Source organism: Gastrolobium bilobum, unplaced genomic scaffold, assembly GCF_033153095.1.
Source record: "Gastrolobium bilobum isolate Gb01-03AN ecotype WA unplaced genomic scaffold, APGP_CSIRO_Gbil_v1 utg26114, whole genome shotgun sequence".
Classification (NCBI taxonomy): Eukaryota; Viridiplantae; Streptophyta; class Magnoliopsida; order Fabales; family Fabaceae; genus Gastrolobium; species Gastrolobium bilobum.
This window is the reverse complement of record NW_026896896.1, coordinates 146,613-159,502: the sequence shown is the minus strand read 5'-3', so window position 1 is coordinate 159,502 and position 12,890 is coordinate 146,613. Positions and strand designations below refer to the sequence as shown.

The following is a 12,890-nucleotide window of genomic DNA, read 5'->3' as shown; positions in this document are numbered from 1 at the left end:
AGTTGGTAACATTTCTGATGGAGATGAAAATGATCCAACTTGGGAAATGCACGATGAAGACGACGGCGATGATTATGAAAATATCGCAATGGAAGAACGTCTTCTGGAGGAGAATGCCAGTGCTTCAGAAGAAGATGAAAGGTGGTGAGATGGGTGCGTCTCAAATCCCAGTATACCATGAACCAGTGGTCGTGCAAATGCCGCAGTTGCATGACGTTGCATCTGCCCCATTAGGTAATCATCATGAAGGTAATTGATATAATTTGTATATACCTGAATAGATACCTGATTTAATTCCTGATTTAGGAAGTTTGTATTAAAAAGTTTTAATTATCAGATGCAGGTGACGAAACTGTTATTCCTTTTTGGGAAGAAATTCCGCATTATTCGTACATTGATTGGAGTTATCGGAGCGAACAAGAATCATACACTGATGGTATGGTTTCAGGATCGGGTTCAATACAAGGTCCGTGGCAACTGGGTGACAAGTTATTTGTGAACCAGGAATTTGCAACAAAAAAAGATGTCCAAATGGCACTTAAGCACAACCTGATTAGGGAGCATCAAGAAGCAATTGTAATTGAGAGCACGCCTACAAAGTTATCCATGAAATGTTGTGCGTATGATAAAGGTTGCCTGTGGCGCGTTAGGGCGATCAAACCAGTGTTTGGTGAAAATTGGAAGATTACGAGATGGGGTGGAGATCACAATTGTTTAAATGACCATATTTCCTAGGGACATAGACAGCTTGATGCGGACGTTATTGCGGAGGTATGGTAATTCGTCTTGATTAGTTCCTGTATCATACATGCATTATGTTGACGTTCAAAACATAAATACTAAAGACAATTAATCCAGATAAAATAATAATGTACAGTCCACAATATAACATCATAATGATAAAGTCATAACTAATACAAAAAATCCCTATATGGCAATGAAACTACGACCACGGTGGCGATGGCCTATGACGTGCATCCCTATCTGGCTGGATACGTATGTCCCATGCTGGGTCGCCCTGATGTGCCAGTGGTGGTGGAGTCTAGAAATCATCCATCGCCGCACGCATGAAATCATCTGCCGGTGCGGTCCTTCCAATATTCGAAGACTGTCCTGGATAATGTGCATAAACATGGCCTGAAGTACTGCCCTGCATGTGGGATGACGTGAATCCCTGACTGAGGGTGTCCGTGGCTAGAGTCTCCTCACTGTCATGGCTAGCTGGGATAAGGCCTAGTTGTGCCCGCATGTCATAAGTATCCTCTACAGACCAACCCGGCACGTCAGCATCAAGTCCTTGTGAAAACGGCTGTGAGGAAGGCTATGAGTATGCCTGATCGGCCATAGCCATGGGACTAGCCTGGAAAACTGGCTCCTGTGAATCCATGTATGGGTGCTGAGACTCCGGCTGGCTAGGTCCACCCGAATCCTGGGATCCGTGATGATACATCGGTTGTGACCCGTAAGTAATCCCAATGACTGGAGGTCTGAACTATCCCTGAGTCTCGACCACTGGTCTCGGTGCCATTATGGGAACAGGGACAACTGCAACTCGCTCACGGGTACGTTCTAATCCACGTCCCTCCTGTCTATTACAGTGAACCTCCAGGGACAACTGCGAATCAGGCTGTGTCTGGACTGGGGGTGCCTCAGGTCCAGGCTCATCCACCCTTGAATTCTCCCGAAACATGTCAATAATCCTGCCAATCTCCTCATGGATATACTCTAAGCCGAAGCGAGGAAACTCCTCCGTAGTTGTTGCATGATACAACATCTCTAGACCGTCAATCTGTATATAAAAATGTGTAAGCAATGTCAAGCAAATGTAAAATAATTATGTTTGCTAAAATTTGTCATAAACTCACCATTCGTCCAATCTTTGCTGCCCTCCGAGAAATGTATCTCTTTCCCCTCGCTCTGTACCACTCCATGTACTCATGGTTAGGTGACATCAACCCTAGTAATGAAAGGGGCACAACGATATGCTGCGCCATGGGCTGCCATCTTTCAATCCAAGGACGAAGCTTACGCCTCCAGTTCGCGGCAACCTTCCCCCGCAGAGTATGATCATGGATCCCTTTCAACTTCCTGCTCACATCTGGGATGGGTTGATCCAGACCAAACTGCCGCATGCACCTATCCGGTTCACATGCATCTACGGTATGGAAGTAAATAAGGGGTGTGACAGCAAGCTAAAGATACTGCTGTTGTGGAGTCACGTCCAGCCACTGATAATCGAAATATGGTTGCCACACCACCTACACACAAAATGATAAAGAAGGGGTGGAGCAATGGGTGGGAATCGTATCCATGCCTAAATCTGTAGAAGAATATGGCAACCACCCATGTCAGATCGATCGGCATCTGTTCACTCGCACAAATTCCTGAACAAGTGTGCCAGAACCGCAGATCCCCAGCTAAAACGGCCAATCTCATCAAATCCTCCCTCAAGCAACGGGACTAGCCGACAACCGATATTGCTACCTCCAGACTTGTCCGCCAGCAACCAACACCCAGCATACGGGCAATGTGCGCCTTTGCGAAATATATAACCGAGTATATAACCGATCCAAGAATGAGATGCGGAGGTCACCTGAATGATTGAACTCACTGGCCAGTGGAACCGCGCCAAAAACAACAGCACAAACAGCGGGCCAATCCTCGGATGTAGATCCGGTAACGACAATGCCATCAGCCGGCAATCCTAATATGCCGGCCATATCCTGCAAGGTGATAGTCATCTCACCTTGGGTTATGTGGAAAGTATGTGCCTCTAGTCTCCACCTCTCGACCAGAGCACTAATTAATGAGGCATCAATCTGAAATAAATTATACAATTATCACATGTTAACGAATGGTATTGAATAATCACATAAATACAAAATGCCGTAAATTGCATACCTGGATATGTCGCATCCGGGCAACATGTATAAATCCTGCCTGTGTGAGGTAGTCTATGACCACCTCTGGAATAGCGCCGGTAGGTGCCCCCCTGTGGTTTCCCACGCCTGGTCTTCAGTTTCCTCACATGCTCCGTATTCCACACTCGCTGTGAAATATGGGCACTCTGCGTCCTCTTACGAAGGATGTCCCATCTATAAGGCCCAGGTATGATGTACATGCTAGGATCAGTAGGCTCTGGATCCGATGCAGAACCGAAGATGATGATGAATCAGCCATGACCCTAAACTATATAATATAAAACAACATTGAAATTAATCACATGTAACAACACATTTTATGTACAAATTAATTAAGCAATGCCCTAATTTATTATCAAAAATATTAAGCATAAACCCTACATTTTTACTATAATCGAAATTAATGAAATAATATTAATACGTAGTACAATCATTTATTTGTAATTAAATAATAATAAAACGTCGGACACAAATTAAATCATACTGACATAATACTTAACCCTAAGTCACTAATAATTTCATAAATATGTACTAATAATAACACCTAACTGACTACAAAATTATTCAATACACTCCAACATTAATAACATCATACAAAATTTACGAAGTCACTATCACTATTTTCTAAATCACTAATTAATACGCTAAACCCCAATGCATAATTAAATATTAATAATAATAACTACATAACAAAAAAATTACTAAATCATTACAACATTCATAGCATGGTACAAAATTTTCTAAGTTACTATCATAATGTTCTAAGTTACTATCATAATGTTCTAAGTCTCTAATATACGATAAATCCTAACATGTTTGCAAGGTAGCACTGTAATTTAAACTTGTACATAGCAGGTATTACAAACTTACCTAAGTTGGCAGAGCTTCGCTACAAAAATTTTCGTGTTCGATCGGGAGCACAATCTATGGTTAGAGAGAGGTAAGAGTGAGAAATGAAATGGTAAAAATGGGGGTATATATAGGGCACAAGTATGACGGCCCTTTTGGGTGTCACATTGTGCAATAAATGTGTAATTATTCTCAAAACTGTAATAAATGCGTAATTATTTTATTTAAAAGCATTATTTTAATTTTTTTGCCCTCATATGACAAAACAATTAGGCCCAATTTTGTTTACCAAAAAAAAAAAAAAGGCCCAATTATAAGTCATAATAGGATATATTTTTCCTCTATAAATATTGGGGATTATTTTTATTATGTTACATAACATAAAACCATCTTCCTACACACACAAATTTTATATGGGACCCACTTTAAATTTTTCTCTTTTTCCTATTCTCTCTCCTCTCTCTTCCTTTTGTGAGAGTAGAAAGTTTGCTTTTATGTTATGTTACATAACAAAAATAATTCCCATAAATATTTCTCTTTTCCGTTGAAGAGACATGTGCATTGCCCTTCATTGCTGTTATGAATTTCAGCTTTATTGTGCCACGGTACCCTTTATCTCCCCTTGATTCTCGGCGACATTTCAAACCTTATAAATACGTGAATACTATTGACTCACTAATTCACTATTATATTGATATGACCCCTAAATCCCGAAACACTTAAATCAACCTTAATATTATTGATTTCATTGTTATTCATAAGGTTAAAGATGACGCGCGTCTTGCCACTATCCATTGTGACGCAAATAATTTTACATTAATGGGAGAGAGTCTTGCCCAATCAAGTATAAAGTATGGCATTTCAGCTACGGGACATTGCAATTGGACAATTGGCGCATCGTCGTGACGTAAGCGAGCACGAGAGCAACAACATAACAATTAAGTGAGACCGCACTCTTCATGCATGAACCTATCGTTGTTAATTGTTTATTCCTATACTATAAGTTATGTCAACTTCAGCGCAGTAAATAAAACTAATATAATCCATTATGTATTAAATCTAGGAATCTTAATACATATATTAAAATTCATAGAAGTTTGAATTCAAACCGTCAGTTACGACCATCGTGGTCAAGGTTATTACCAGGTACAAGTGCATAAATATTGGTTATCCCGTGTGCATGTTTACCACCTTGCAATCTCAACTAATAAGCTTCGGTACAAGGCAAGACAGGTTTGAAATAATTTTAGGGTTTTAATTGTTGTCTTAAGTAATTGAAACTCAGAAGCAGAATAGTTAATGGAGGGAGAGAGAGCAGTGAATGCAGAGGTTCGGTACAGAGGGATTCGTAGAAGGCCATGGGGTAAGTTTGCAGCAGAGATTCGTGACCCTACAAGAAAAGGGACACGCGTGTGGCTGGGAACCTTTGACACCGCCGAGGAGGCTGCACGAGCTTATGATGCTGCTGCATTTCATTTTCGTGGTCACAGAGCCATTCTCAACTTCCCTAATGAGTATGATCACTCTCCGAATCTAAACTTTTCAATTTCATTGCCACAGCCTCCTCCTCCTTCTTCTTCTTCTTCTTTTTATTCTGGTGATGGCTTTTTGAGAGCCGGTTCGTTAAGACAACAACAACAACAACATGCTGGCAATACTTTTGAGTTGGAATACGTGGACAATAAGTTGCTTGAAGAACTCCTTCAGGCGCAAGATGCAACCGACATCTCTAGTGGAAAATAGCAAGCTAGCTATAAGGTTGACATGAAAGCTCTGTGGTCTCTCTTTTTTTTAATGTGTTAGTTTTGATTTGTTTATGTATTTGTAAGTTGAAGTAATTCGAAACCAGATTTGGACATTGTAATGTTTGTAAGAATTCAGGTAAGAGAAATAAGAGAGATGGAGTATATTTGTTTTGGTAAAGAGGCCTCGTTTGTCTTAAGCAATTAATGACTATCCTATGTTATCCATTTCTGATGAAAACACCTATAATGTGACAATGGTTGGGGTCAGCATTTACTTTGTTATTACAATAGAGGGCTACGGGAACTTGATCCATAATTCACTATCATCAGGCAAAACTGGGAAATAATAGGTATCTTTTGTGTATACAGAAGGTGGATCGTTACCATAAAAAAATAGAAAGTTATCGTTAGTGTTAGAAAAATATAATATAAAATTATTAATATAATCTTCATTTAATAATTTAAATTTCTGAGTTGAATTAATTTTTAATCAAATAGTCACGAATTAGATTCTTATCGTGATTATTTTATTAATAAATAATTTTATATTATGAATTTTTTTTGGCACAAATTGGTGAATCGGTTCATTGTGCACACTTTAAACTCAATTCTTGAGTGAGAGAGCTCTCTTAATATAAAACTAATAATATATAACCTTCTCCTAAACATAAATTTTTGGATTGAATCGACGGGCTGACTATGACTCTTGAAAAAACTGTGAAGATTGTTTGCTGGAATGTGCGGGGAATACGCCGAATTAAGGTCTACTCAAAGCCATCTTTCATAGTACTGTCGTTATGTTTCCTCGTACCCAAAATTCCATCACTAGATAATATGTTGCAATTCAGGTCTATGTGTTTAATTAATTGGTTCACCAGCTGCAACCACTCGTGACTAAAATAAAGAGTACTGCATTCATTCACATGAGGACCGGCCGAGGAATTTTTATGACAGGAGTGAAAATAAAAAATATTGTGTTATAAATAAAAATACTTATGATACAATATAGACCTAACATAAAGGAATTTGAAAGAAATTTATTACAAAAATTAAGATCACTTCACTTAACTCTTATTTTACAAATTTTTATATTGTTAAACTTTTATATAATTGAGTTCATGCTAAAATTTAAAATAATTTCTTTTTTAATGCTGTAATCAAAGAATTATAAAAAAATTGGTCTTCCATTCTATTTCGAAGCCTATTTTTGATTATATATATTCATAACTGATAAAGCTCTTCAATAGTTGCTATAAAAGGCCAATTATAATTTGCAACATCTTTAGTTGAATACTCTAACCAAGATGGAAACAAATCAATTGGGTCCATGATCGATAAATTCAAACAAAAAATCAAAGTTTGAGCTAACAAAAAATAAACAAATAAAAATGAATATAAAAAATAATAATTGTTGAAAATGCGTTGCAAACTTAACCAGGATGTCTCAGCCTTAACCGACACTTACAGGTTTTTTGTCATTAGCTACGTTCACAAAGGTATTCGTAGTTGTCGTAATCCCTCACCTCATTATGTTGCTTTGAGTTACCATCGCCTCTCTCCATTTCATTTTGCTTGTCTATCTTATTTAACTTCAATGTTATTCCTAAGAGGCTAAGACTATTGGAAAGGCTTTATCACATTTTGGATGGTGACATGTTATACATTACATGACTCTCGGATAAAATCATATTTTGGATGGTGACAGGTTATACATTACATGTAAAAATCATATTTCTGAAAATCAAGATTTTCAGATAAAATTTTTTTTCTCTTCTACCAAACGCTTAGAGAAATGCTACTTGGGATTTGGTTTCCCTTCCTTTTAGGAAATCTATTATTAGTTGTAGGTGGATCTACACTATTAAGGTTGGTTATAGTCAGTTGGATTGGTTGGTAGCTAAAGAATACACTCAGGTGTTTGACTTAGATTATGGGAGCACATTCTCCCTTGTGGAAAAAATGACCTTTGTTTGTCTTTTCTTTACTATGGTTTCTATATGTTACTAAACTCTTTGTCAGCTAGATGTTAAGAGTGATTTCGTTCATGGTTATCTTGCATAATAAATCTATATGAAGCAACTTCCTAGGTTTGTTGCTCGTGGGGAGTCAATTTTTTTGTTGTATATGGGACTCAAACAGTCCACGTGCATGGTTTGGAACTGTTATTCAATAATTTGACTTGACTCAGAATGAGGTTGACCACTCAATATCTATCACCACTCCATTTTTGGATCCATTTATTTAGTGGTATATGTTGGCGACATTGTCATTACTGGTAACGATCATCATGACATTGCTTAGGTAAAACAATATCTCAACCATCATTTTCAGACAAAGGATCTTAGAAAAATTTGATATTTCTTAAGGATAGAGGTGACCCAATCCAAAGGTGGTATTATGATATCCTAGAGAAAGTATGTTGTGAACATTCTTGAGGAGACAACTCTATTGAATGTCAAGTCAGTTGATACTCCTACAATGTCAAGTTTATGCCAAATCAGGGGGAGTCATTCTTAGATCCAAAAAGATATAGAAAATTAGTTGAAAAATTGAACTACCTCATAATCACTCGACCAAACATCTCATTTGTCATCGATGTGGTAAGTCAGTTCCTTAATTCTCCTTGTGTAAAACACCTGGATGCAATGATTCACATTCTTAAGTGCATAAGATAGCTCTAGGAAAAGGTCTTTTCTATGGAGATAAGGGTACCTAGGTTGTTGGATACTCAGATGATAATTGGACATGTTGCCCTATTAATAGGAGATCCACCTCTAGTTATTATGTATTTTTTGGAGAATACTTAGTTTTCTAAAAAAGGTAAGAAACAAAGAGTGGTTACCAAATCGAGTGAAACAAAGATCGTCACACATTCATCAACTCAAATTATCAATTGGAGAATATTTTCACTAATTCTTTGAGAGATCCTTGAATAGATTACATACGTAATGAGCTTGGCCCATATGATTTTTTGTGCTTCAAATTGTAAATAATAGTTTTGTGTGACGGAAGTTGAAGTTCCACATCATGTATTATTTCTTGTGTAACTCCTTTTATTCAATTATATATTAGTTCTTCCGTTGTTATCCCGTGGGTAAATAAAATTAAAATAAATTAACTTCGTTGTAGCCGTAAAATAATGTCTAAACACTCTAAGGGGGTGTTTGGTTGAGGTTTTTGTAGAATTTATCCATGCATCTGAGAGTGGCTTTTTTGGACTTCCTTGTTTGGTTGAAGTTTTTCAAAATTTTCCCCATGCATCTGTGTTACCCAGCAATTTGCATTTGTGTGTAAAAATGGGGGGGAAACACTGTTGAGAAAGACCTTTTGCAATGTGGTATTTTAAGTTCCCTATGCAAATGGGAGAAAGAGGAGTGTTTCATTGCCAAAAATACCCTCTTTGTCTTGGACTAGGAGATGGCCAGGGAGTATAGGATTGAGTTGAGTGTCTTGGACTGGGAGTACTACAGGATCTGCCAAGCCATCTAAACGGGAACGAAGTATGAAAAGGAAATAACTGAAAACCATTCCAACAATGGCCAACAATAATTTTATCTTCATGAGTTGTGCTATTAGATTTCCACAGAAAAAATTTAAGAGATCAACCTCCAATCCGGAGTGACTCAGTCTTGACAAGATGAATGACATGATAGCAAAAGCAGTGGAGGAAATTAGGATATATGCATCTGGTTTTACCTTCACCACTTTATCCCAGAAAAAAGCGTACGCACAAATGATGCTGAAAACCGAAAATATAGCAAACCCCTTTTATTTCCCATTTGAGTTCCTTGGTTGTTCTTGTTGCTGCTCCTGAATTGGTATGAACTTATGATTCCCATTTGGATGCATTTGTGGTTTCTCTTGAATTGGTCCCAGTTTTTGCCCATTTGATTGCTTTTGTTGAGGCTGTATTGGGGCAAAAAATGTTGCTCTTGAATTGGTACGAATCTGTACTAAAAAAAAAAGAAAAAAGTAAAAGGTAGGTGATTGAAAAAAAATTAAAAACAGAGATATTTTCGTAATTGTCACTTATTTCTCCATTTATATTTTACCTCGAATCAAACATAGACTTTATAAATATTACCTAATTTGCTCGGTAGAATTGTTTCCAACCAAACAAATTTTTTTATATTTTCCTACCAAACTCACTTTCCAACCATTTCCCTATCAATTACATTTCTCTAGTATTCAAAAAATTTCTCCTCAACCAAAGGCCCCTTTAATCCATTGCATCTTGCAATCTTTCAAGGTCAAGCTTCAGGTTTTTTTTTCACTCAAATAGTATAATTATATAATTATATTTTCATATTATTAATTTGATGTAATATAAAATTCCATTTTTAGAATGGTGTAAGTTATAAACTTCGTAGCAATTTTTTAAAGTATTTCTTTATTAAAGTCGTAAAAAAAAAAAAAAAGGTTCTACAGTATCCGTCTTGGATAGTATTGTACAGTGTCTCGTGCCAACATTGATGTTGCCTTATCTTACTAGAAAGGCACTAATGAAAACGAAATAACGGCATGACTTTATATCGGGCGAGTCAACCCACTACCTCACTTTTCCACATGATGCGGACTGGTCATGGTGGCTAATTCGCAGAAAAGGTTACGTTTTTAGATATATATAATATATGTAATTTATGGCTATGGTTTTGAATTGAGTTTGGAGCTCTGTTCAGCAAACAAGTCTGAACGAACAACTCCTCTGATTTTGCACCCTCATATGTATACGAGGTGATATTATTCAAACTTTTAGTTCCATTTGGAAAAAAAAAAAAATGTAACTCAGGAATAAATATTGTGTAATGACTAAGCAACTTTACTAAAGCATTAAATTGATGAGGAGTATTACATACAAATTTAGGATTCAACCTTATTTTCTAACAATACAACTCATGCAAGTTAGAAAAGCTATTATTAGAGAAAATCTGTGTAGTTACATAATTTTAATGATTTTTTTTTTTGCAAAATTCGTGGCTATTTCGATTTTCTTAGCAAATTTTGTCACAAATCTCATTTGTGAGAGAATCTGCAACTGAAACTAGTTGCGAGAATGAAATTAGTAATAAAAATTCCATAATAATTCGGTCGCTATATAAAATTTTTTTAGTAGTTGAACAAGAGAAAAAGTTGAGAATCAAAACGCCAAAGCTAGTGTAGGCGAAAGATTCGACCGGTCATGCCAACCATCATTAGCAACCATACAAGTTTTAGTTGATGGTATTCTCATCACAATTGAGGAGTTCTTCTAACAACTTGTCATCCAAACACTCGAACTCAAAAACTTGTTTACCAAGCTCAGTTTTAACAGTTGAAGATGATGAAGAAGAGGAGGACATAGAAGAAGCCACATTGCATGGAAGATGTTCATTTGGAAAGTTGAGAATGGCCAAAGTACCTCTCATCTCAAAGGCAGCACGATCATAAGCTCTTGCAGCTTCCTCAGCAGTGTTAAATGTCCCAAGCCACACTCGAGCTCCATGCCTAGCTGAATCCCTAATCTCCGCCGCAAACTTTCCCCATGGCCGCCGCCGTACACCTCTGTACTTGATTTCTTTTGCTTCCACTTCCTTCACCTTTTCTTTTAAGTCCTCTTCCATTGTGTTACAGTACTTGTTAAAGAATCTTAGCTTGGCTTTGCCTTTTATATTCAGCAGACAATGCACTTAGTGATGACTGAGAGTAGAAATTTACCTTAGGTTCAATGGATGGGAGAATTATCAACGTGCTGAAATACTCCATGATGGGGATTGGTTTTATAGTTCAACGTATGTGGATCACTCAAGCATTTTTTTGTTTGGATTATTTATAAAGAAAATTTCCCTTTTGATATCGTGGTTCTAACTGAAATTGATGGTGTGGTCAGAAGGATCATGCATCTCAAGGTTATGCTAATGCTAATGAAATCATTATTATTTATTAGCAATACATAATGGAAGTTTTGGATGTAGAAGTTAACCATTTGTCCTCTCCGTGCCACTTGTTTCCCTAAACTAATATGATCGATATGGTCCCAAGATCAATTCTGTAGTCAAATTCTAATGAGGATATATTAACTAAAGGGTGGGATTGTGACATTGAAATTTTAAATTAAATTAAGCACGTGGTTAATAATATTCTAAGGTGAAACATTGAACTTCAATAGCTTTCTCCTTCATGTCTTACATCATGGTTTTCGGTTGAAAAAGAATCCGGTGGCCTCTTTTATCTTCAATATTAAACTTTTGTTAAGGTGTATAATAAGCCAAATTAAATATACTTATAAAAAGGTAGCAGTGTGATCTCCATCTTCATTTCCCCCGTCAACCCTTCGGGTAAATAATTAATGTCTTTTATTTATTAATAATCTGTAAAAACATATAAAACCAATGAAACTATATATTTTGCTTAATCAATGATGTTTATAATTGTGGCTATTGTTAATTACTTGCAACTTTTGCCGTTGCAATGGACGTATACCCTAGAAAGTTACATAATTGTGCAACTGGATTTATCTCTTAATACCATATCATATTTCACATTGATTGACACTTTTTTCTCTATCACAATTCATAGTTAAGTAGTTAATATTTTCTTAATTATAAGTCTCTAGTTCGAATCCGAATGAAGAATAACCCATCATAGTTCGGACAATACTTCGAACATGACTAATCATGTAAGATAAAAAAATAAAAATAAAAAATATACTCACCACAAATGCGTGAGGAAGAGGCTCGACACCGGTCCCCTCCCCATATATACTTGATAAAACTTGGTTCAGGGCATGGCAAATAATGGTTAGTTGTCAATTGTCATAGTCATAGAACATGGTCAAAATATCCAGATTTAGTTAAATATAAAATATATTTCACAAGCCATTAATAATAGTTATGGAAGAGTCTTTTAACAGTTCGATTTTAGTCATGTCACATTCCTGCACACACAAATCAAGTGTGGGTCTCATGCTTAAAAAAAAAGTCAAACCAAAATCAGGATACGGCACCGTATCCTCAAGATACGTTGCCAGATCCTTGTTGCAGGAATGAACAGTGTCATTTCCTGCAACATTATTATTATATTTTCCTTTAACTATTATATAATGGCTTGTAAAATAAGTTTACCAAAAAAAAAAAAAAAAAACTTCTGGAAGAGTTGAATTTTTACAAGGGATCACAGTTTCTTTGACAATTTATATGCATTTTTCAACGCTTCAAATCCAAAAGATTGTTGTGTGATGGAGTTTGTTAATTCAACTAAGAAATTAAGCAATGGCCAGTTGCTTCTTTAACTCATTTCAGACCAATTCCTTCCTTGGCTGATCAGCCTCAAAATCGTTGATGCTAATTTCTTAACTGCAACAGAACATACCCCAGCATATCCGAAAACAAAGATCAAT

At 36.5% G+C, this 12,890-nt stretch overlaps 2 protein-coding genes across 2 annotated transcripts; one reads left to right on the top strand and one right to left on the bottom strand.

The window, feature by feature from the left end:
- Positions 1–5,069: 5,069 nt before the first annotated feature.
- LOC133302703 (ethylene-responsive transcription factor ERF098-like) lies at positions 5,070–10,675 on the top strand. The gene is made up of 2 exons (XM_061502516.1): positions 5,070–5,484; positions 10,635–10,675. The coding sequence occupies exons 1-2, from the start codon at positions 5,070–5,072 to the stop codon at positions 10,673–10,675; spliced, it is 456 nt and encodes a 151-aa protein (XP_061358500.1).
- Positions 10,676–10,725: 50 nt separating this feature from the next.
- On the bottom strand, positions 10,726–11,115 carry LOC133302711 (ethylene-responsive transcription factor ERF098-like). Its single transcript, XM_061502529.1, has one exon. The coding sequence runs from the start codon at positions 11,113–11,115 to the stop codon at positions 10,726–10,728; it is 390 nt and encodes a 129-aa protein (XP_061358513.1).
- Positions 11,116–12,890: the final 1,775 nt, after the last annotated feature.

What these genes read in the sequence shown, in the direction of transcription:
- LOC133302703 (XM_061502516.1), top strand. Translation starts at nt 5,070, where the DNA reads ATGGAGGGAGAGAGAGCAGTGAATGCAGAGGTTCGGTACAGAGGGATT. An exon ending in AGAACTCCTTCAGGCGCAAG is followed by an intron (nt 5,485 to 10,634) that starts ATGCAACCGACA and finishes TAGTAGTTGAAC; the next exon opens with AAGAGAAAAAGTTGAGAATC.
- LOC133302711 (XM_061502529.1), bottom strand. Translation starts at nt 11,115, where the DNA reads ATGGAAGAGGACTTAAAAGAAAAGGTGAAGGAAGTGGAAGCAAAAGAA.